Consider the following 24904-nt stretch of genomic DNA (forward strand, 5'->3'; position numbering starts at 1 on the left):
TACGTGGAATCTAGAAAAATGGTACAGATGAACCTATTTGCAGGGCAGGAATAGAGATGCAGATGTAGAGAACAGACATGTGGACACAGGGGGTAAGAGGAGAGTGGGACAAACTGGGAGATTAGGATTGACATATATACACTATCATGTGTAAAATACATAGCTAGTGAGAACCTGCTGTATAGCACAGAGAGCTCAGCTCGGTGCTCTGTGATGACCTAGAGGGGTGGAATGGGTGGGGGGAGGTCCAAGAGGGAGGGGACAGATGTATACATAGAGCTGATTCACTTCACAGTACAGCAGAAACTAGTACTATGTTGTAAAGCAGTTATACTCCAATAAAAACATATATATATATATATATATTTCTATTTATTGAGTACATACTATGGGCCAGGCACTACACTCAGTGCCTTACGTAAATCATCTTATTTGTTAATTAAATAAGCATCACTGTACCAATATTTAACAAAAATCAAAAGAAAAAATTTATCCACCACCGTACTAACCTCATAAGTAAAGCATTTTACCTTCTTACGCTAATAGTCAATGGTTCTAAGTTATCAGAATCCATGTACTTTTGATGAATGGCATCTGCTCTGAGATTCTCCACTTAGAACTGAAATTGCCACTGCTTTCATCACCCTTCACAAGTTGGCTCCTATGAAGGTCTGTTCCATTTGCCCCTAGTGACTGAGCCGCTAGCCAAAATAATGACTGATTTCCCCCATGTTACGAAAGAACGAAGAATGTGTGATTTTTATTTCTTCTCTAAACTTACTATCTCTCCACCATAAATTTAAAAGCTTGAAATTACTGTGAGCACTCCTACTAATAAAATAAGCCCTGAGCAAAAGCATAACTAAATACTTTAGACTCCCAAAGCAAACTCTTCAGAAAGATCTAAAGTAAATAGATCCCCAGCCCTCTCACTACTCAACTAGGCGGACCACGTGGTCATAATTTTTCTGTAAGGAGAGGAAGGGAGCAGAGTCATCGCTGACACTTTCTCCCCTGCTATGATTCTAGAGTATTCTTTTTTTTTTTTTTTTTTTTTTTTTTTGGTGGTACGCGGGCCTCTCACTGCTGTGGCCTCTCCCGCTGCGGAGCACAGGCTCCAGACGCGCAGGCTCAGCGGCCATGGCTCACGGGCCCAGCCGCTCTGCGGCACGTGGGATCCTCCCGGATCGGGGCACGAACCCGTGTCCCCCGCATCGGCAGGCGGACTCCCAACCACTGTGCCACCAGGGAAGCCCCTAGAGTATTCTTGATTGCCTTTTGCATTTTCTTCTTTCAAACCTGACCCGGGCTACATGAGAAATTAACCCTACCCTCTGAACGAGCCAAGGAGCTTATCCTCAGCAAGTCTGTGTTCCTTCCAACAAGCTGAGAGCTCTGTGTCTTCCACACTGATTCTCTTGGTGCCCTTCAGCCTCTAAATACCAAGTTTTCGTTGGTCAGTGACTCTGACCTAGGACTCTGAGCTTTGTACTACAGGCAAACTACTATTCACTGAAACAGGTTTGACCTAATTCTCTTCTTTTCATATACCGCTCATACTGGCTCAAGCTCATTACACATCTCGCTGCACATGTTAAAAGCAAGCAACAAATATTTATTCAGTTGTTACTATATGTAAGGGGTGCTATGGGAAGTATTAAGAATTATAAGATGTGGTCCCTTCCTTCCAAAGACTTACAGTCTAGTTGGGAGTATAAAACACAAGCAAATAGAAAGAGTTTTAATAATGCAAGGCCATGCTGACTGTCATATACACAGCCCATATTTTAAAAAATCCTTTGTTTGGACTTTTTCATACAACTCGTCTTTGGTGCTTATGGCAGATAACCGCAGATGGCTCTACCAACCTTCATTCCACCTTCCCTCCAGTGTAGGAGGCTGGAAAGCTTAAAATGTGATTTCCTAGATTCCCCTGCAACTAGATTTGCAAACTCAAGTGAGGAGAAACAAGGTTGGGGAGATAGGAGTGTTCTGAGGTGGTCACAGTAGCTGGACACAGATCCAGGGTCCAGTCTCCAGCTTCATGGCGTAAGAGGGTGTTGTGATGGCCTCAGTCAGCAGCTTCCTGACGGGTGGATATTAGCCATGATGTAATGTAGCTACTTATGAATAGCTGCTGCTCTGTTGCAGAAGTGGGATGAACAATAGGCTTGGATTAGGACCAGATTTGGACAAGGTCTCGTTTCGCCTCTGTTTCATCCGTGGATGAACGAATCATTTGCATTTGTGCAAATCATTTCATTTCTCTTGCCCTGGTCCTTCCTCTTGGAGTAACAAGGACAACAGCAACAGCTCCTCTTGTAGGCTGCCCATGCAGGTGACTACAATTCCTAGACCACACTCTCACACTGCCCTTTAAAGGGAGATGAGGACCCTGGCACCATCCCACAGGCTACTTCCCCAACGTGGCATCCATTTACCCCAAAGCACTTTGGAGCAAGGGACAAATTCCTGGATGCTCTGGGGACATGGCCATTGAATAACGTATCTTTTCTTTGTTTCATGTGGTTTCTATTTATTTACAGAGCACCACGGTTATTCGTGATGCTTTACAAACCATAAAAACAAGGTCTCCACCCTACAGAATTTACAGAGTAATTTAAACAGACATGCTGCATGGGCTGACAGGTCAGGCATGCCAGGAGATGGTGTTGGTGTTATATAACATGGGTGTGGAGGGTTTCTTCTTGAGTTATAAATACTTTCCAGTTACAAGGGCCTTTCATCTGGGATCCCTTACCACTTTAGAATAGCAATAACTTCGATTGCTTTCTAAATGCACTTTCCATAAACTGCTGTGGGGATGGAGTAAATGCTTTAAAATGTCTATTAATTGATCTGTACATCTGTTCATTGTCCATATTAAACAGCATGGATGTAAACACGACAGTTTAGGAGAGGCCCACTTCGGGCTCTGGTCTGGCTGCTCCCAGGCTCCAACCCCAGAGGGGCCTAGCAGCCTTGCTATACAGCATTGAGAGGGCCAGATGGGCACCTGGCTATTTTCCCAGGTGAGATGCTCATTCAACCTAGACTCAGAAAGATCACTTCCTGGGGACCTACTTCACCATTTATAGATGAGTTAACATTTCCAAGTCAGGTGAGCTCAGAGGAAGAATTTCCGATGGAAAAACTTGGAGTTATTCCTTGGATGACAACAATGGCTCTCATTCCTGTCCCAGTCACTCCGTCACTTTTCTCTTATGCTACCTTACTTCTCTTCCCTGAGCAATGGCATTTTCAAAATGGCAACATTTATATTTCATTGCAGTTGGTATGGAGTTTCCCCTTCTGTGTCTCTCTCAAAGGCCATTTAGCAAGTGACTATTCCTGGCCTATTTGACAAATTCATTCACACCCAAGGGAAGGTTGGCCTGGGAGGCAAGGTCCTAAGAGTTCACTTTTATGAAATAAGCTAACATCCCTCATTCTATCCATCCTTTATACTGTTCTCAGAGTTATCTTTCTAAAATCCAGGTAGGATCACATCGCCCCCCATTTTAAAAACCCCACCTGAAGAACAGAGTCCAAGGTGCCTTCGCAGGGACATGTGGCCTTCATGGCCTTGGCCAGCTGGCCTGTCTCTCCAGCTTCATCTCTGTCCACGGTACCCGAGGCTGTGGCTACACCAAAGAAGTTGTCCCTTCCCCAGAGATCTTAGACTTTCCTTTCCATGCCTCCTGCAATATGCTCTCTCATCTTCCCTCCTCACCATCCACTACCGTCCATTAAAGCCCACCTCTAATATCCCTCATCTTCGTGACCTTCTACAAGGCCCACCACCACGCATCATCCCACCACCACTCCCTCTCCTTTCCTAGGGCACCTACTCATTTCCACCTCCATATCACCTTGTCACATCATCTTTCAGATACTGGCTCCCACGCACCTGTCTTCTCACCCTGCTGGGAGCTTCTTGAGGGCAGAGACCACATCTCACATATAGTAATCTCCCAGTAGAGCTTTGTTGAAGGGTCCTTTTGGCACTTTGAAGGGATGGAGAAGGGGATGGGAGAGAGCAGCTGTAGCTTAAGACCCGGGAAACTATTTGGAACCCTCAGTTTGTAGAATTTTGTCTCATCTGTTGTGAGGAATTCACCCTACAATTATGCTGACCAATTGGCTTTCACATTGTAAAGTGCTAAATTCAGTTTTCTGTTTTCTTTGCTCTACATTTGTTTTAGATTTTAACTCAAAATCTAAAATATGCATAACGTAAAATTTATCATTTTAATAATTTTAAAATGTCCCATTCATTGGCATTAAGTACTTTTACATTGTTGTACAATTATCACTATCACCTATCTCCAGAAATTTTTCATCTTCCAAAACTGAAACTCTGTACCCATTCAACACTAACTTTCCACCCTTTGACCACATCCCCTGGGAAACACCACTCTACTTTGTCTCTATGAATTCGACTACTCAAAGTACCTCATATAACTGGAATCATACAATATCAATATTTGTCCCTTTGTGACGGGCTAATTTCATTCAGCATAATGTCTTCAAGGTTCAACCATATTGTAGCATGTATCCAAATTCTTTCCATTTCAAGGCTGAATAATATTCCATTGTATATGTTTGTTACATTTTGTTTTTCCATTCATCTATCATCTGTCAAGTGGACACCTGGGCACTTCCCTGAAGGTCCAGTGGTTAAGACTCCATGCTTCCACTGTGGGGGGCTCGGGTTGGATCCCTGGTTGGGGAACTAAGAGCCCACATGCCATGCGGCATGGCAAAAAAAAAAAAAGTGGACACCTGAATTTTTTCCACATTTTGGCTATTGTGAATAATGGTGCTATAAACATGGGTGCTCAAATATCTGCTTGAGTCCTTGCTTTCACCTCTTTGGGGTCATATACCCAAAAGTGGAATCGCTGGATCGTACGGTAATTCTATGTTTAATATTTTGCGGATCTGCCATACTGGTTTTTGTTGTTCTTGTTGTTGTTGTTCTAGGTTGGGCCACGCAGCTTATGGGATGTTAGTTCCCCTACCAGGGATTGAACCAGGGTCCTTGGCAATGAAAGCTCAGAGTCCTAACCACTGGACCACCAGCGAATTCCTGCCATACTATTTTCCATAGCTGTTGCACCACTTGATATTCCCACTAACAGTGCACAAGGATCCCAATTTCTCCACGTCTTCAGCAACAATTGTTATTTTCTGGGCTTTTTGTGCTTGTTTTTATTTTTTTTAACAGTCAATTTTAATGGGTGTTGAAGTGGTATCCACTGTGGTTTTGACTAAATTCTGTTTCGAGCCTCTGCATTCACTGACTTGATTCCCCATGATAAGCCCAATCTAATTATACACGATGACCTCTATTTCTTCCTCATGAGACTTGAGCCTGCCTCCGAGAAAAGTGACAGCCACAGAGGGAGATCTAAAGGTAAGTGGGCCTGGGGCCAGCTGCACTTCTTCATCCAGGTCAGCAGGGGGCGCTCCCATGGGACTGCCCTGAAGGCTCTGATGACAGATGACAAGGCAGGTCGCTTTTCCAGACCAAAGCAGAGTCCTAGATAAGCAAAAATGTCTCTTTGTTTTCTGACCCTCTTCCCCCAGTTCTGTCCTCCTCACAGTGTCAGTATCAAGGAGAACCAAGCAGCCTAGGCCACAGCAGTGGTTCTCAAAGAGGATGCCATTGACATTCGGAGTGAGACTATTCTTCATTATGCAGGACAGCGGACAGTCATTGTGACAACAAAAATGTCCCCACCCGCCTCTCCCAAGTACCCCCTCCCTCTAGAGATGGGAGGTGCCCAAGTGAGATCCAGGTATGCAAAGGAATCTGGAGATTCCCAGTGTCCTGCACTCACTCCTGCAAAGCAGCGACCACCAGAAAGAGGACTCCTGTCCAGCTGAGGAGACCCTGGAACTCAGCCAAGGAAAACATCACAGGTCGCCTTAGGTGACCTAGACGATTCCTCTGAGTCTGTTAATGATCCCTTGACAGTGAAAGGCTCGCGTATCAGGAGAAGGGGGAGACGCTCTCTAAAAGCAAGACCAATACTATAATATAACAGAAAAAATATCCCAACATACCCACCCTCCCAATCCCGAAATCAGGACTTGAAATCTGAGCCTGGTCTCTTCGATGTCCATTTGACCCTCCCTCCCCGCAGGGTGTGAACCCTGTCCTCCGAAGTCCCTGAAGTCCCTGACTTGCCTAGTGCGGCTTAAGGGACTTCACGTCCCTGTGCTGCCATAGCAACCAGGAAACAACCTCTGCTCACAATGAGAAGGATGGTGCTGTGGCCCCTATCTGCCGAGGTGCACGGCCGGTAACAGAGCAACAGGACCAGGGGACAACAAGGGCACAGGCGAAGGGGAGAGAGAGGTTGCCCAGAGAGTAGACAATCCAGGGCTTGAGGAGTCTGGGTTTGCGGTTTATTTTTTCTCCCGACAAAGACACACACTGTCTAAACTGTGTGACTGGTTGTTATTAAGAAGCTGCTGTATGAGGGGAAAATGTATTTAATAAAAGGCCCAGTGTTTGTGGTCTTCTTGGGCTCACTGCTGAGCTCAGGAAATCTTGAGGTGTGACCAGTTTTCAGCCTTCAAAACCAAGATGAACTGCCCTTGAGAAGGGTGGTCAGAGGGAAAATATGTTCACCCTCTCTCTCCTGAGCCGGGGACACGGGAAGTTGGTCCAGAACAAACAGAAGTTAGAAGTCTATTTTGAACCAGAGGTGAGTCTTACAGCTGAATAAAAGCATATTTTGGGGGTGGAGGAGGAATGTTCTATTTTTTCATTTGGGGCTGAGCCCTGTGTGTTTTGGTTTGTTTTGTTGGTCCAGTGGTGGGGGTCACGGGAAGATTGTCCCTCCTCCTTTTCTTAAATTCGAGAAAATAAGATAGTTTGCTTGACACACAGAGATTGCCACTGGGGCCCTCGTCCTCCCCCTCACACACTGACTTACAGCCTCATTTGCTCTAGACTGGAGGAGATTCCAGATTGTCTAGAAATCGGGTGGTTTGGTACAAGACCAGAATTTCCACCTGTGTTCTAGGCAAGCTGATGGCTGTTTGGTTTTTAGACATCATGCTCTGTGGTTGAAATGCTGAAATATTCGTGCCAATTCAATGGCTTCCTTGCACCTTCTGGAATTCAACCCCCAGGACTCACATGTAATATAGGCAAAAAATTTTTTCAGTTTAGAAGATTTTAAAGAGGTAGCAAAAGTCCCTTGTTGTACTGGAATTTTATTTCATTGAATCCTGCCAGGAATAAGAAATCCACTGGGGGTACTTTGAAACATTTTGGATCACACAGAGATTTCCTCTGTTGTTGTAGTTTGTCATGATATTTGACTTTCACTGTATTAAAAGACATATAAATTTTCAAAGGACCTCTGCGGCCAATGGCATTTACTTACTTACAAGATTTGTAACTACTTTATAGGCTCTTAAACAGCCAAATTAGGTAACGTTACATAGCATCTAGAATGTATGGAAATTCTCCCTGCGTACAGCTGAAGTGATGGGCTGGAATGGTTTTCTCCTATTTAAACTGCCAGCCGGTCCAGGTCTAATTTCAAAGTTATCTGCTGCCCTTGGTAATTCTGACGACGTACTTGCATACCAGGAAATTTTAACTGGCCTGGAAGCTACACTCTACCCTATTTAAGCCTCCAGGCATAAATGGCTCTCCTGAAAGTTATATAGGGTAAAATAGAATCGTGCCCTAGGTTCTGCTAACTCTGAGAGGCAGAGAACAAAAACAGTTGCTAAGAAGCGTGAATGTATTCTGTGACACCATGTGAGCAATTCAGAGAAAACCAGTCACTAAAAACATGCCAAACACCTGCCCAAGCAGTATTTCCTATAAAAGGGCCTTCCACTGTGGACCAATCAAGGAGGTTTCTTTCCATTGCAGGATTACTTGAACTGGAAGTCCCCAGAAGATTATATCCTGGTCAGCAAACCGCAGGATGAGGGCAATGCCGACCAGCACATGTGGAGCCTCTTTCTTCCTAAAACATTCAGCACTAGAAAGGGCGCCCTGATCCTCTACTCGGAAGGCTTAGCCATATCAGCACTGACCCCCAAAGAGAGGAGTAAAGGCCCCTACTGCCCCAAAGGCCACAGGAAGAGGCTGGATCTTGAACTGCACACACTTCAGGACCTCAAAGAAGCCATCCTGGCGTACGGAAGGAGACAGGTAGGCAGAGCACTGTCCAGGGTTCAGGGAAGGCCCTGGTCTGTGTCTCTAGAAATCCAGTTGCAGCTTTGGATATAACTTCTTTGCAGACCCTAGGAAGGTACGAAACCCTCAGACTTCCATTTCTTCATCTCTAAAATGGGATTGTACTCACAGTACACAATTGTCATGAGGCTTCAATGAAATAATCTATGTGAAGGGCTCTGAAAAGCATAAAGGGCTATATTATTATCATTTTGTGTTTTCCTTTCCATTAGAATGACACAAAGTCCTTTTCAGCATTCAGACAGATCTGGGCTAGCACACGTTTCATCGGAATCCTTGAAGTTCTGTCTCATAGCCACAAGCATCATCATCACACCTCTGATGTTCTTGGCTTTGTGGAAATGAGGAGAACGTTTAAAATATTTACCTTGAGCCCTTCAGCATCTGCAGGATAAGTTAATGACTTTTTCCACTCTGAATTTAATATTAAGGGGAAACCCCTGTTCTCATTTCTCTGATTCATATGCTCTAATGTCTTATGAGATGTGTACATGGCCCCTGCTTTATATAATGACATGCATCAGCCCTATGGTTGAGGCCATGAGAGAGGCTGGGACAATGTGTCACTTCGTGAAATTCTAGCTTATAGATGGTAGGTGACTCCCTAGTTTAAAAGTCTCTACTGGCTTCTCCTTCCCCACAGGATAAAGTCGTTAATTTCTTGTACCAAGCGCTTCAAGCACTGGCTTTCTCTTCCATTTCTAGCCGTATCTGCAACTTGTTCTAGCCACCGCCATGACTATGGACCCCTCAAGGCCCCACCCATGTGAAGAGCTTACCGTTCCACTAACATCCCATGCCTTTTTGTGACTCTACACTTTTGCACATGCTTCTACATCTGGAAAACTCCTATTCATCCTTCAAAACACAACTCCAATGTCATCGCCCACTGAAGCTTCTCCCACTTCCCTAGACAGAGCTATCCCATCACTCCCTCCTCTGTGAGCATTCCCATACCATCATACATTGCAATTCATCTCTTTGTCAATGGTTACCATCTCCTTGAGGGCAGGAACCACATCTAAATCTTAGTTTCCAGAAAAAAGTGAGTACCCATAAATGTTTGTGAAATGAATGAATCGATCATGCATGATACCGTCAATGTTTTTTAGATCATCCCCCAGTATCATTATTGAGCAATTTATCACCTACCCCACCAAGGCAGAGTTTTCAAAAGGAAAGTTCCTCTGCTCCTTTTCCTTCTTTCAAAATACAAAGAAGCTTAATGACCTTGACCAAATGCCCAATTGCTCTTTGTATTAAAAATCATAAATTCTTGGATGAAAGGAAACCAATTGTTGTTGAATGCTTAGTATTATATTACAGCTATTATTTCATTAAATCTTCACAATGACCTGTGAGATATAGTTTTTCTTGCCCCCTTTTGTAGATGAGGAAAATGAGGCTCGGAGGAGTTAAGTGATTTGGCCAGGGTCTCAGAGCCAGGATTCAAACCCAAGACTGCCTACTCTCCAGGGCCAGCATGCTTTGCACTCCACCCTATTGTCCGTGGACTTGGAAGGCCTTGGCGTGTTTGCCCTCACATCCACTCCTCACCCTTACCTTACTCTACTCTGCCTCACAGTGGGGTTGACCACAGGCTGCATGTAATTCCACAAACATCTGTGTCAACTGGCTTCTAATTGAATTTGCCATTGGAAGACACTGGAAGGAGATTGGAGAGGGAGAAGAAAAAAGCCCGGGTATTTCTCCCCTCCCATTCTACCTGTAGTGGTGAGAAGCACCCGTATCACCTCTGTGGCCCAGCTCCCAACAGACAAGCAGGGCCGTTGTAGCTCTAGGTTCCTCCAGGTGACCCTGCCAGCTCCTCACTCTGCCCTTTCACCTAGGGGTCAGACTGGCTTCCTGATGTTACTAATCTCAGTGTTGCCTCAACATCTTTTTGGCTTCTGAGCTCTCTATTCACTTGTGTAACCGATTACCTGAATTAAATTCCTTCTATGCTTAAATATTTAGAGTGGTTTCTGTTTTCCTGTCTGGACACTGATAATGTAGGCTGACTTACTGCCCAGAGCAAGAATACCCTCCACAGCTTTCAGATGCTTGTCTATAGGGCTTAAATATTCCAGGCAACAGTGATCTTATTACTTTATAAAGTAGATGAGTCTGTTGGGGGATGGCTTCAATTTTAGTTAGACTTGGGCTCCATGAAAAAAAAGTTCCTATCTTCCTGAGGTATCTAGCTACCAGATTTACAACATGTAACTGTACGAACAGAACACTGTAGTCTCACTCCAAATGAGTAGAAGGGAAATGGTGTGAGGAAATCAGAAAGGAAAGAAAAAGTCTGGAATAGTAATAAGGCAGGAATTTAAGATTAGAGGACGTGGTACATTAAAATAGGAGGAAGAAAACTCAAGAGGGATTTGGAATTAAATACAATGAACACGGGCTTCCCTGATGGCACAGTGGTTAAGAATCTGCCTACCAACGCAGGGGACATGGGTTCGAGCCCTGGTCTGGGAAGATCCCACATGCTGCGGAGCAGCTAAACCCGTGCGCCACAACTACTGAGCCTGCGCTCTAGAGCCTGCGAGCCACAACTACTGAGCCTGTGTGCCACAACTACTGAAGCCCGCACGCCTAGAGCCCGTGCTCCACAACAAGAGAAGCCACCGCAGTGAGAAGCCCACACACAACAGAGTAGACCCCACTCGCCACAACTAGAAAAAGCCCGCACGCAGCAACAAAGACCCAACACAGCCAAAAATAATAAATAAATAAATTTATAAAAAAAAGACAATGAACACCTCAGAAGAGGAGAGCTTTGGAAACTACAGAGCACCATCTGATTATGAAAACTATAGCCTGGCAAGAAACTTTTAAAATCATAATATCCAGTGCTGGGACGGCTATGGGGAAATGAGATGTCTCATACATTAGGAGTACAAATTCACATGACATTTCTGGAGGGCATTTTGGCAAAAACCTAAAAAGGGCTAATACTCTTTGATTTAGCATTCTACTTTTAGGAAGTTGCCTTAGGAAATAATCAGAGATGTGGCCAAAGATTTACACACAAGAATGTTTACTACAGGGTTATTTATTACCATACAAAACATTGAAAATAATAAATGTCCAACAATGGAACAGTGATTAAATAAAGTACAGTCATACAATGGATTTGGGGTCAGGCAATAAAATCATGTATTACTCATGAATTACATGAGAAAATATAGTGTATTTTTTTAAAGCAGGTTATAAAATAGTATTCATATTAAAAATAGCAAAGTTCATTAACATTTTTTGAGTATTTAGTATGTTCCTGCCACTGTTCTAAGTGCTTTCCGTTGCATAACTCAATATGCTTTCTATCAATTGTAGGGGTAGGTACTATTATTATTCCATTTTAAAGGTAAGGAAATTAAAGCACAGAGAGTTCAAGTAATTCACTCAAGATTTATACAGCCACATAGATAATTACACAGCATTCGAAACTAGACAGTGTACAAAACATCACCTCTCGAATATAATCCCAAGTTTTAAAAATTAGTTATACAAGAAGGAGGATACACATCAAAATTTAACCATGGGTGATGGGACTATAAGTCATATTTTTATTCATATATATCTTTTCACCAAACATTATTTTTTTCAAGTCATGGAATTTTTTTTTTTTCATGGAATTTTTAAAATAAAAAATTTGTCTAAGTGACATACCCACCAGCACCATGACAGTTCTGAGGCCGACCATCAAAGATCAAAAAGTGGGTGGTGGCCCCATTCCTAGAAATCTCCGCCCCTTCCCCAAAATATTGATAGTTGAAGTAATCCTTCCCCTCATTAGCCTATGAAATTACCCAGCCCATAAAAACTAACCATGCCATATTTCCGTGCCTCTCGCCTTCTGAGGTGGCCCACACTCTGTCTAGGGAGTGTTTCTCTCTAAGTAAATCCACTTCTTACCTATCCAAAAACACCAGAAAAACAAAACAGAACTACAACTTTGAAGGAGGTAGACAATGAAAGGGAAGGCCAGGTTAACCCTAGAGAGCCAGGTGGGAAACAGAATAGAGCTGTAAACTGAGCCCCGCAATAGCCACACCATCTGTTCCTCGGGATCAGTATTTCTTCGTCCAAATAGTATAGTCCAAGAGTTAAAAACACCACACTCAAAGTAAAAGAGCCAAAGTGGGGAGAGGAATAAAAGGGAGGTTGGGTAACCAATAGAGTAGCGCTGCTCACAGAAGGATCTCTCCTGGCTAAACTGTGAATCAGGAAACCTACACAACGCTGGCTCCACTCAGACCTGTGACAATCAAGGCTGTCGCAGGAAGGTGAATTAAATTTCTAAAACATCTCACACCATCTCCAGTTCTACATATGGATCTAATGACATGCATGTGGCAATCCATCTGGGTTTCATTTTATAGCTCAATACACACCTACTCTTTAACTTTCTTGATGGCCTAACTTCCTAATGAGCAAAGATACATGCGCTAAATCGAGAGATTAGATGTCAGAGTTCTTACACTTCTAGATACACACAGATGTGTTGCTTGTTTGTTTTTTTTAAAACAGAAGGAAATACGGTACAAACATTCCCAAAATTAAAACCATTCTTCCTGAGGCCTCTAATTCGTCCAGCTTCCCATCACATATTTAAAAATCAAATAGCTATGAAATCTAAGTAACCATAATTTGGGGTAGTATCTAAATGATGCTTTTGAAGCACAGCAGAAACCTCAAGTACCTCTCAAATCATTGGAAATTTTAAACAATTCTCACATTGTTTTCGTATTTCTTATTCTTATATTTTTAAAATTTTGCAAATCCAGTGATATTTTTTACATGTCCAACATGGTACATTGATTAAATAATGTATTCGAAATAATATGTTTTAAAAATTCAGTTCACAGAGCATCCCATTTCTTTATCCCATTGAAGCATGAACAGGATTCAGTTTACAATAGCTGGTTTCAACCGAGATTGTATTGCATCTGCCATCTCCCTTAGAAGTGTGATTACATTTAAGAGTATTGCCAACCTTGTTCCACTAATTCCATACTGCCTAATCTCTCCCCACATCTCAGTACTCAAGGTGCTTAACTCTTTAGTTGGTGTTTTCAGTCAATATACAACCCATGAAGGCACTTGCAGACTACTATTTTATCAAGTAATATTGTGATAAGTTATGTTTTTTGAATAAAGTTTATTTTTCCACTCTAATCATAACATCAGCTCATTATACAAAATAGAAAGATATAGAAAAATAGGAAGAATAATAAATTATCCTTTCAGCCAAAGATCAGGAAGACAAAGTTCCCTTTGCAAGTCCTAATCAATTACCTGCTACTGGTTTGATGGTGTCCCTACGAAGTGCTCTGATGGCTGTCAGCAAGGTTCTAGGAGGTACCAAAGCAGCAAGGAGAGAAAGAGTGGCTTGACTGCACTCATTCTGCCAAGTGTGCTCCATTTGAGCAGCTCCTGAGCAGTTGTACTTAGAGCCTTTAATAAACCTAGAAGTAGGAAAGATCGGGAGAGAATCATGGTCATCCGTAATGATGAGGTCAAAGGTATTGTCAGTAATAGCTAACACTTGTGAGCGCTTGGTGTCGGCCAGGCATTTAATCTCTATAACCACACCCAATCTGCACAAGCTAATGAGCTGGGTGCCACCATTACTTCCATTTTGTAGTAGGAAAAATGGGGGTTTGAAATTAATTAACTTCCCCCAAATTATACATCTAAGTGGTGGAGCTAGAATTGGAGCCTGGACAATTGAATCCAAAGCCCCACTTTTAGTCCCTAGAGGGCCTAATTTTGAAGATTCCACATGCTCCAGGGAAAAGAAACATCTCTCCTGCTTTAACAGTATTTTTTTAAAGGGATCTTGGTCTTCCAACACATCCCTTAAAATCCTTTATTACACAAATCAGATTTTCATTAAAACCAATCTGGGTTGTTAGGTAACATGTTCAAGTAAGCCATATATATGATCCAGTAGGCTTGGCTTTATGTGTTTCATCCATTGGTTCCCTTGTATAACCACTAGATAGAGAATATTTATAATAACGGCTAACACTTAAGTAATAGTCTAACACTTAAGTAATACTATTGTACCCATCACCATTCTAAGCACTTTATACTTACTATCTCATTTAATCCTCACAACAACTTTATGTGTACTTTTTATTGTTGTAAAATATACATAAAATTTACCATTTTAATCAATTTGAAGTATACAGTTGAGTGACAGTTAAGTACATTCACATTGTTATACAACCATTACCACCATCCATCTCTAAAACTTTTTTATCTAGCAAAACTGAAACTCTCTACACATTAAACAGTAATTCCCTATTTTCCATCATCCTACTTTTTGTGTCTATGAATTTGACCACTGTAAGTACCTCATATGAGTGAAATAATAGTTATCCTTTCAGTATTTTGTAATTGGTTTATTTCATTTAGCATAATGTCTTCAAGGTTCGTTCATATTGTAGCATGTATCAGAATATCCTTTCTTTTTAAAGCTGAATAATGATTCACTACGTATATATACCACATTTTGTTTATTCATTCATCAGTTGATGGACACAAATTGCTTCCACGTTTTGGCTATTGTGAATAATGCTGCTATAAACCTGGATGTACAAATACCTGTCAATGTCCCTGCTTTTAATTCTTTTGAGTATATACCCAAAGTAGAATTGCTGGATCATATGTAATTCTATTTTTTGTTTTTTGAGGAAGCGCCATACTGTTTTCCATAGTCGCTGCATCATTTTACATTCCCATTAGCAATGCCCAAGGGTTTCAATTTCTACAAATCTTCAACAACACTTGTATTTTCTGTGGGTTTTTTTAATAATAGCTATCTTAATGGGTGTGAAGCGGTATCTCACTGTAGTTTTGATTTGTCTACCTTAGTAACAAGTAATATTTAGCATCTTTTCATGTGCTTATTGGCCATTTGTGTCTCTTCTTTGGAAAATTGTCTATCCGAGTCCTTTGCCCATTTTAAAATCAGGTTGTTTTTTTGTGAGTTGTAAGGTTTCTTTATACATTCTGCATATTAATCCCTTATCAGATATATATGATTTGCAAATAATTTCTCCCATTCTGTGGGTTGCCTTTTCACTCCTGCTAGCGTCCTTTGATGCACAAAAGTTTTACATTTTCTTTCTTTCTTTTTTTTTTTTTTGGCCACGTGGCATGCAGGATCTTACTTCCCCCACCAGGGATTGAATCCGTGCCCCCTGCAGTGGAAGCACGGAGTCTTAACCACTGACTGCCAGGGAAGTCCCAAGCTTTACATTTTCATGAAGTCCAACTTATCTATTTTTTCTTCTGTTGCCTATTCTTTTGGTGTCATACCCAAGAAATCATCACCATATCCAATGTTGTGAAGCTTTCCCCCTACGTCTTCTTCTAAGAGTTTTATAGTTTTAGCTCTTAAGTCTATTCTACTTTGAGTTAACTTTTGTCTATGATGCAAGGTAAGGATCCAACTTCACTTATTTTTGCAGGCAGGGTATGTACTTTTATCATCCTTATTTGACAGATAAAGAAACTGAGGCACAGATGGGTCAAGTAATTTCCCCAAAGCCACACAGCTAGTAAGTAATGGAGCCAGGATTCAGACTGAAAAAGACTGAGCTCTTAAAGAAACTGAAGCTTAATTTTTTCTGTTTTCATTTCTAGTTGTTGTATCTTCTTTGCTTTTGTGACATATGGCTGGTCAAATCTTTGATGCTAAATGGTTTGGTTGAGAATCAAACCCTGTTACAACATTGCAACTATGGGAAAATTCAGACCACTTTATGATTCTCTTCTTAATGGCTTGATACTCAGGAACATATGGCCACCAAAGATATGTGGGAGAGATAGTATCATTTGTACAGACTCTCAGAAATTAAACCTGCAGAGAAAAGGGCTAGCAGAAAGTGGCAGTGTTTACACGAGGCTGATTAAAGTCAGGCTGGGGCTGAGAAGACTTTTCAGGCACAGCTGCAAGTGGACACACATCTCTCCCCTCCCACCTCACCCTCACCTCAACTCTGGTTGCACTCACCTGGCAGCCCCAAGTCTGGCTCCAGGCACACCTGCACAGGTGCAACAACAATGGTGGTTACCCTCTGCTCTAATAAGGCTTGGCCTTTGCCAGGGCACACTAACTCCGGCAAGCCTGACCAAGGGGCAAGAGACACCAGCTATGCTCCTCCGGAGAGAAGGACTTCTGACTGCAGTGGGCAGCTCAAGGTACAGGTGGTCAGCAGGAAAGTACAGACATTTGGGGGATTTCTATTCCATTAAGCTAACATCTTGAATAGTTATTAAATACTCAGTGCCTTGAACATTGCCTGACACATGGCAAATTCTCAACAGATGGTTGTTAGATGAACATATTAGTTGCCAGGGTGTGGCGGTGGGAGGTCATAACCTCTACCCAGTAGGGCTGGGTGTACAATGTGGTCAGGTAGGCAGATTTGTGCTCCTGTGATACCTGATACAAGGCAGCCCATGAAAGGAACTAGACTATAATTTATTAATATGCTGTCAAAGTATAAAGATGCTAGAGACTAAGATTGCTTCCTACTAGGAAAATCTAGAGTGGCGTCGTGGAGGAGGTAGAATCTGAGCTGAGTCTTGTGGTAAAAAATAAATGGAGCGCAGCCCTCTAGGCATAGGTCAGTGAAAGCCCAGGGGGGAGAGTGGGCAAAGTCAGAGTAATTAGACAGGTGTGGCTCTTACCTGGAGAAGTGGGTGGGGTCAAACTACAGAGGGCTTTGCCTGCCAGCCCTGGGAGAGCTGGATTTCTCTCTTTACCTCTCTGTTGACTCCTGCACACAAAGGGTGCCCACCCTCTGTGGAACGATGACAGCTGGCGATCTGGGCATTTCTTGTCTTCCTGGGGACACTGGCATCCTGCCACCGCGTATCTGCTGGGCAGGAGTACTGCACACATGGGCTCCTTCCACCTTCTGAAAACCCTTGCCTGCCAGGACCGAGGTGGGGTGGCCATGACAGCCAGTGTGGGGCTGCGGACAGATGCATGGGCGCCCCTTTGCCCCTCTGCACATGGAGGCCGGGGGAGCACCAGGGAGCTGGCGGGCCAGAGCTAGTCCCTCGTTAGAGGAAGCATTCCCGGTGGAGTGTGGATAAGCGACCCCTCTGTGCACACTAATTACTCATTTCAGAAGAACCAAAAGCTGGGGTTGATTAGCAAAGCCAAGGCAGGCCTGAGAAGTCTGGAACCATCGGCAGCCAACCTCCTGCTATCGTTTATTTCCCTGTTCCAGAAACTCCCTTCCTGGCTCCCTTCTGCCTTCTTTTATGTTTTAGAGTAATTTTGGTGGTTAGAGGTTCAGGATAATGTTGGAGAAGGAATAGAAAAATATGGAGAATGTATGCAAGGGCGGTGGGTGCAATAAAATACATTAATTTTTAACGTGTTTTCCATTTATAATATAATCTATTTTACTGAAATTTTGATTCCATAAAAAAAGAGAGAAGAAAAAACTATCTGTAATCTTATGCCCAACACCCTACTACTGTTGTTATTAGAATTTTAATGTATTTTCTTCCAGTCTTTCCACCATGATTATACATTTATAAAATAAACTTTAATGGGATTGTAGTTGTACTATACATTCTTTCTAATACCTTGCTTTTTTCCACTTACCTTATTATTCTACATGTTGGAAATGAGTGAATAGATTTAACCCTGAGTGAGCTTTTTGGTAACCTAAGCAGGCCTGCGGCCTCCCACAGTACTTCAGTTAATCCAATGAGATGTGAAATTTATGAACCAACTTCACAGGCATAATTTGAGAAATTACGAACAGGAACCAGAAAACTAGAAAAAAAAACTTAAAGAAGCTGTGGTAGGCAGAATAATGGCCCCCCAAAGATGTCTACAACCTAATTGCTGGAACTTATGAATATACGAGGTTATATGGCAAAGGGAAATTAAGGTTGCAGGTGGAATTAAGATTACTAACCAGATGGCCTTAAAACAAGGCAGTTGTCCTGGATTATCAGGGCAGGCCCAGTATAATCGCAGGGATCCTTAAAAGGGGAAGACGGAATCAAAAGAGAGAACCAGAGAGATGGCAGCATGAGAAGGACTCAGCCCAATGTTGCTGGCTTTCAAGATGGAGGAAGGGGTCACAGGCCAAGGAACGCAGGCAGCCTCTAGAAACTGGAAAAAGCAAAGGAACAGATTCTTCCCTAGAGCCTCCAGAAAGCCCTGTAACACCTTGATTTTAGCCCTGTGAGACCCATTTCAAACTTCTGACCTCCAGCACTGTAAAATAACAAATTTGTATCATTTAAAGCCACTAAGGGCACTTTCCTGGTGGCGCAGCGGTTAAGAATCCACCTGCCAATGCAGGGGACATGGGTTTGAGCCCCAGTTTGGGAAGATCCCACATGCCACGGAGCAACAAAACTCGTGCACCACAACTACTGAGCCTGCACTCTAGAGCCCACAAGCCACAACTACTGAAGCCTGCGTGCCTGGAGCCTGTGCTCCGCAAAAAGAGAAGCCACCGCAATGAGAAGCCCGCACACCGCAACAAAGAGTAGCCCCCCCTTGCTGCAACTAGAGAAAGCCCGTGCACAGCAACGAAGACCCAACGCAGCCATAAATAAATAAATAAATAAATGTATTTTTTTAAAAAAAATCCACTAAGGGGGGAATTCTCTGGTGGCCCAGTGGTTAGGACTCAGCACTTTCACTCCAGGGGCCCAGGTTCAATCCCTGGTCGGGGAACTAATATTGCGCAAACCACGCAGCGCGGCCGAAAAAAAAAATAATAAAAAAAAGCCACTAAGTGTATGGTAATCTGTTAAACAGCAATAAGAAACTAATACAGAGGCCAAGATCAGCTTTCAAACTCAAGGCAAAAATGTATCTAGATGTGCCAAATTCCAGGATAAGGGATTCCCTAATTCTTCTCGGCAACTCCCTGCCACATTGAGCAAGTGGCCGGGCAAAGCTACAGAACCAAGCAGGTGCTTCAGAAATGCCCCCCACTGAAAACCAAGGGGCTCTTATCCAGACCAGACAGGGCGCCATGCCGTCTGCACCAGGGCCACAGCACCTCAGAGGAGGCTTGGTTTTATCACATTTAGAGGGAAGTCATTGGAAGCAAAGATTTACAGGAGGAAATGAAGTTCCAGTTCATCCAGAAAAAGCCTTGGATCTAGTGGCTCCATAGACCAGGGCTTAACACAGTGCCTGGCACGTAGAAGGTGCTCAACAAATTTTTATTGCACAACCAAATGAAAAAATGGAGTGAGTGAAAGAACTTAAGTCATTTTGTGTCCACTGCCCTCCCTACAACTCCCTCTCTCATGTCCTCTGGAAAAAGCCTCAAGATTTATGTGGGGCTGAGTTTTTCAGGCTCTTTTTGTACTTGAAGTACTTGCCACATAAACTGTCCAGACATCAAGGACCAGGTGATGCTCTGTGCTTGGATTCCAAGCATTCATTTAAGTAACAAATTCTGAGACAATTGAATAATAAGCCATGCTTTTTATTTTTACCTTTAGTCAATTTATATATTAGTTATCAATCTGCCTTATTTGTTGCTTTTTCTCCAGAGAAAAAGCAAAGACTCAGATCACAATCAGTTCTTCAGTCAAGAGTGCTGTGATTGGGCTTCCCTGGTGGCGCAGTGGTTGGGAGTCCGCCTGCCGATGCAGGGGACACGGGTTCGTGCCCCGGTCTGGGAAGATCCCACATGCCGCAGAGCAGCTGGGCCTGTGAGCCATGGCCGCTGAGCCTGTGCGTCTGGAGCCTGTGCTCTGCAACGGGAGAGGCCACAACAGTGGGAGGCCCGCGTACCGCAAAAAAAAAAAAAAAAAAGAGTGCTGTGATTGATTGGTGATGTCTGCCATGGACAACAGGGATGAGGAGAGATGTCAAAACAAGGACCACGTGTTTGCTATTCTTGTGCTTAACTGATTATCCTTAGAGAATTTCTATGTCATTTAAGTGGTTATGATATTAACTTGTCCACCTTAAAGGATTATAATGAGGTGAAAATTATTTGTATAAGATAAAGCCCTAGCCAAGTGTAAGATGTTATTATTCACATTTATTTCCCATGATGTCTTGCATAGTGACTTTGGCAGGTAGATTCCCAGAAACTTCTCCCTGGCTGAAATGAAATGCAGCAGAGCCAGATGTTTTCAAAATGCCATGCTCCTCGTGAACATGGACAGAGTTTGTCCCATTATTCATATTGCAAACATTGAATGCTGATGCTGATTTGTCGACCTGGCTTTCTCATACAGGGCCACTTTTTAAGATACTAAAATGATTTCCACAGGCTGAACTAAATGATGTGTTTTCTTTTGAGGCTCTTTATCCTTTTCTGGTGTTCTATCTCAAGATGGGATCTGGTATTTCTCATTTCTCCTTCTCCTTCCAACTGCAAATCCACAGGGGCCTTTCAGAGCTTTGCTTGGTGGGCTCTTGGTTTATGTCTGTTGGCCGAGGCATCCGTTTCTGGTGCCTTCCAGCACCTTCCGGGAGTCTCCCGGATTACTGATGAGGATTGTGCTAGCCAGCCTGTATCACTGGGAGGCTCCCAGCTCAGCAGCCATGCTGTTTCCTGACTGGTGTCCCCACAGAGAGAGCAGGACAGAGCCTGGCAGCCATACCTCCACTTCCGAAGCCAACCAGAGAGCCAGGGCCTACGGCGGACCCAGCCTGGGTATTCAGCCAAGAGATACCTCCGCGGCCTCCTGCGGACGTGGCCCCCGACACCATGTACAGGCTCCAATGTGCAGGTCAGTGGGGACGTGGGAGGAGGTGCACCTTGAGCCTCCCCGCCTCGCATTCTGGTGTGAGAGTGTGTTTTCCATCAAGGTCTGAAACAGCAGAATTTCAGGCCCAATTCTGTGTTAATTGTGCCGTCGCACCTTTTGCCCATCAGCTTCCCCCACGTGTGTGGAGGGAGTGCAGCCTGAAGTCTTGCCTTCCCTCTACTGCCTCTCAACAGTCTCACGCTCTGCATCCCAAGCAGAACGTGCATCCCAAGCTTCCCCATGCGAGACTCCAGATCCTCCAGTGCAATCCCAATCTTTTACAAGGGAAGGAGAAAGAGGCCCAGAGGGGCAAAGTAATTTGTCCAAGGTCATTCAGCCAAAAGCAAAGCTGAAACCAGAAGCCAGATCCTCCCCACACCCCAGGTGCCACCCTCTTCCCAATATCCCCTACTTGCCCTTCAGAGGGACCTCAGATCCCCCAGGACGTAGAAATGTTAGGCCTCCTCCTCAAAGAAGGTGGCTCTCCAGCACAATCCACCCAGGAGTGAGACGGACACCCTGCTGCTGAACAGAGACCCCAAACACACTCTGTAATGGCTTAAAAATAAAAACAGGCAATGGCTGGGAATTAGAGTTGCCAGATTCAGCGCCTACACACGTGCACATACACACAGAGGCACGCACAAAAAAGTTACACTTGTAATATTTGGTACATATTCCTACTAAAAAAGTATTCATTGTTTATCTGAAATTCAATTTTAACTGGACATCCCATATTTTATTTGGCAAACCTGCTGGGGAAGAGAGGGGAGAGCAGCAGGATTTGCCAGTGGCTACTCAGCTAGCTGCCACCTCTTCAGCACCAACGAACAGACGGGACCAGAGGAAAACTGCCTTTCTTCTTGCTTTACAGGTTTACTTCGGGAAAGGAGAGAAAACAGCTCTCTCCCCAGTAAGTGATGACTTGAAGGAAAATGAGAGATGTGTGTTTGTCCAGTAATTGGTTTACCCTTCACAGCGGACCCATGGTTCCAGGCAGTTCCATTTATCTAACACTTGTGAGAAAGAGCCTCTTAACCAGAGATATGTTTATTGTTGGGTGGGGCGGAGGGCAGAGCAGGCCACTGCCCCGTGGCCCAAGCCCAACGTCTTCAAGGAGGAGAGCCCCTCTTAACATCAAAAAATGTCTCAGACCCTTCTATGAAAGTCATGTAGCTACAATGTGTGGTTTAAGGAAAGGTCCATGTGTACGTGCATTCTTGGGCCTCTTGCCATAATTCCTCATCAAAGGCCTTCTTGAGGGTGAGACTCTCAAGCTGGAGGAGCAAAGACAACACTGGGATATGAGATCATTGGCCCAGTGGACTCTGCCACCCCCTTCCTTCACATCTCAGAGCTCACTGCCTTTGTGATGCTGGTATGTTCCCATCTTTCCACTCCTATGATAAATCCTCGCCACCCTTCAGGCACACATCTTCTACAAAGGCTTCTCTGACAAATCCAGCAATGTTGAGCTCCTCATTTTCTGGCCTTATATAACACAGACACTTGGGACCACAGGCATAGAGCAGAGGAGAGCTTTGTCTCTCCAACAGACTATTAGTGCCTTTAAAAAGGACCCATGTCTGGTTTCTCTGTATCCACCCTACTGCCCAGTAGAGAGGTGGGACCATTGATAAGCCCTCAATAAATACTTATAGAATGGATTGAAAATCATGGGGGTTGCAGAAGCAAGCAGGATATATCCAGGAGAAACCTTTAGATTTCCTCGCAAGGCAGGAGGTGCCTTTTAGCCAACCCCAAAGAAGCAGCCATGTTTCTTCCACGAGGGGGACCCAATTCCTGGGAATGGTGGAGCGGAAGAAGTATATATGTGGCACAGGACCAGAGGCACCCAAGACACTAGACAGAGAACCCTCTACGGCTTCTATCTGACTTTTTAATCTCTCGCATCTTCTAATTGTCTTCCTTAATGGGCAATGTCCAAAACTAAGACTAATGCAAGTGCAGAATCCTGTAGTTATCACCAAGACGTCTAGACTGGCAACCATTACTTCTACCAATAACTCCTGACCTACTCTTCAGGATACATCAAGGATTCTGTTCTGCTCCAGGAAAGTCAACTTAATGTACCAAAGAATCTCAGGCCACAACAGGATCTTTCAGGTGTACCCCCCAAATACCATCTCCTGCCTGTCTTCCCTCCATTTTGGATTCAACCAGGAAAATCTCTGGAACAAGGTACATGTTGATTTTATCAAACCAGACCTCAAATACTTGGATTTTTAACAGCTTAAAATGAAGTTTTCCAAAATAAGGTCTAGGGATTCTGGGTTTCATTGTCCTCATCTGTAAAATGAGGGAGTTAGTCTAGAGCAGCACCATCCAATAGTACCTTCTGCAATGATGGAATGTTTTATACATATATATATTTTTTATACATATACGTGTGTATATATATACATGTATGTATATGTATATATACATGCATATATGTATATATATGTGTGTGTGTGTGTGTGTGTGTGTATATATATATATATGCTGTCCAATTCCAATATAGTAGCCATCAGCCACATGTGGCTATTGAGCTCTTGAAATGTAGGTAGTGTGACTGTGAAAATGAGTTTTTCAATTTTATTTACTCTTAATTAATTTACATCTAAATAACCACATGTGGCTAATGGCTACTGTATTGGACAGTGCATATCTAGAGTCTAGATTTTAGACGATTTCTTATGTCTTTTTCACTCTAACACTCTTTAACCTGTGGCTTTGTGGCAATATCATAAGAAAAAATACAGGCTTTGGAGCCAGAAATCTGGCTGTTCTGCAATGGCTGTTCTTTCTCTTACTAGATGTAAGATCTTGAGCCAATCACTCAACCTCTTTGAGCTTGTTTGCTTATCTCTGTAATGGACATAATAAGGCCTACCTCTTTACTGCACAGAAAATCATTGTGAGCTGTCTGTAAGCTGTTCAGTACTATGGAGGTTCTACCTGTCAATATTATTCTTGGGAACTTGAAGCATTAAAAGAGCCAGATTTGCTTTGCTAAGGGAGATGGGGAAAGATGACTGGATAAAGATGACTGGGCAAAGAATAGGGTCTTGACTACTACCAGAGTTTTTGAGAAACGAGAAGGAAAGGACAAGAGCCTAACATAATATAAAGTTCATTTTTCTGAAATGAAAAAGGAATTTTCCAGAAACAATAGTCCAGAAACAAACCAAGCCCTGTACTTGCAAAAGGATCTAGTCAGGATAAGTAGTAGAGAATCTGATCTATCAAGTGGAGTGGAGAACATGGCAGGTTCTCAGAGCCTGGTGCCATAAACATGCCTACCATATACCTCCCTTGAGTCTAGACTCCATTATCAAGGAATTTTGGTCATAACCTTGTCCAGTAGTTCATCTGTGGGAAACATGCTGGTCAGGCAATTGTATTTCTCTTTGTAATTATACCCCGGTCTATACATCAGTCTCTATGCACTTTGCTAATGTGGGTCAACATCCCTGAGACCAGTTGATTCTGAGGCACTGATGAGATCAAGTTTCTGGGCCATCCATGTCCTAAGAGTAGTGAACTCACCCAGTAATCCTCCTGTGCTGGAACCTTCTGCCCTTCCCCAGGTGGCACCCCACCTCGCCATTGCCTAATGCCTTCTTGCTTCAAAAATTCTACTGTCTCCAGTTAATATCCTTAGACTTCGATGCCCTAAGATCTAAAAATACTGGACTGTGGACTATAGTACTTCCATTTGAGGGTGAATCAACACTGCACACCTAAGGAATCAAGTGACTTCCCTAATTGATGCCATATATGGAGGAGCTGTCACAATCAGGCAGAAACAGAGAGGCAATATTAAATAGTGATTAAACACGTGCCCATTAGCACCAGATTCTAAGCCATGTGACCTCT

The 24904-nt window shown here is 43.3% G+C and overlaps 1 protein-coding gene across 1 annotated transcript in view; it reads left to right on the forward strand.

The window, feature by feature from the left end:
- Positions 1-6635: 6635 nt before the first annotated feature.
- KIAA2012 overlaps positions 6636-24904 on the forward strand; it is a gene marked incomplete at both ends in the record, with an annotated part of 116581 nt that continues 98312 nt past the window's right edge. Inside the window, 5 exon segments of the mRNA XM_082840707.1 lie at positions 6636-6719; positions 7907-8191; positions 20846-20975; positions 20978-21004; positions 23069-23224. Coding sequence (XP_082696833.1) covers positions 6636-6719; positions 7907-8191; positions 20846-20975; positions 20978-21004; positions 23069-23224 — 682 coding nt within the window.

This window comes from Leucopleurus acutus (genome assembly GCF_964270905.1).
Source record: "Leucopleurus acutus genome assembly, chromosome: 6".
NCBI classification, from domain to species: Eukaryota; Metazoa; Chordata; class Mammalia; order Artiodactyla; family Delphinidae; genus Leucopleurus; species Leucopleurus acutus.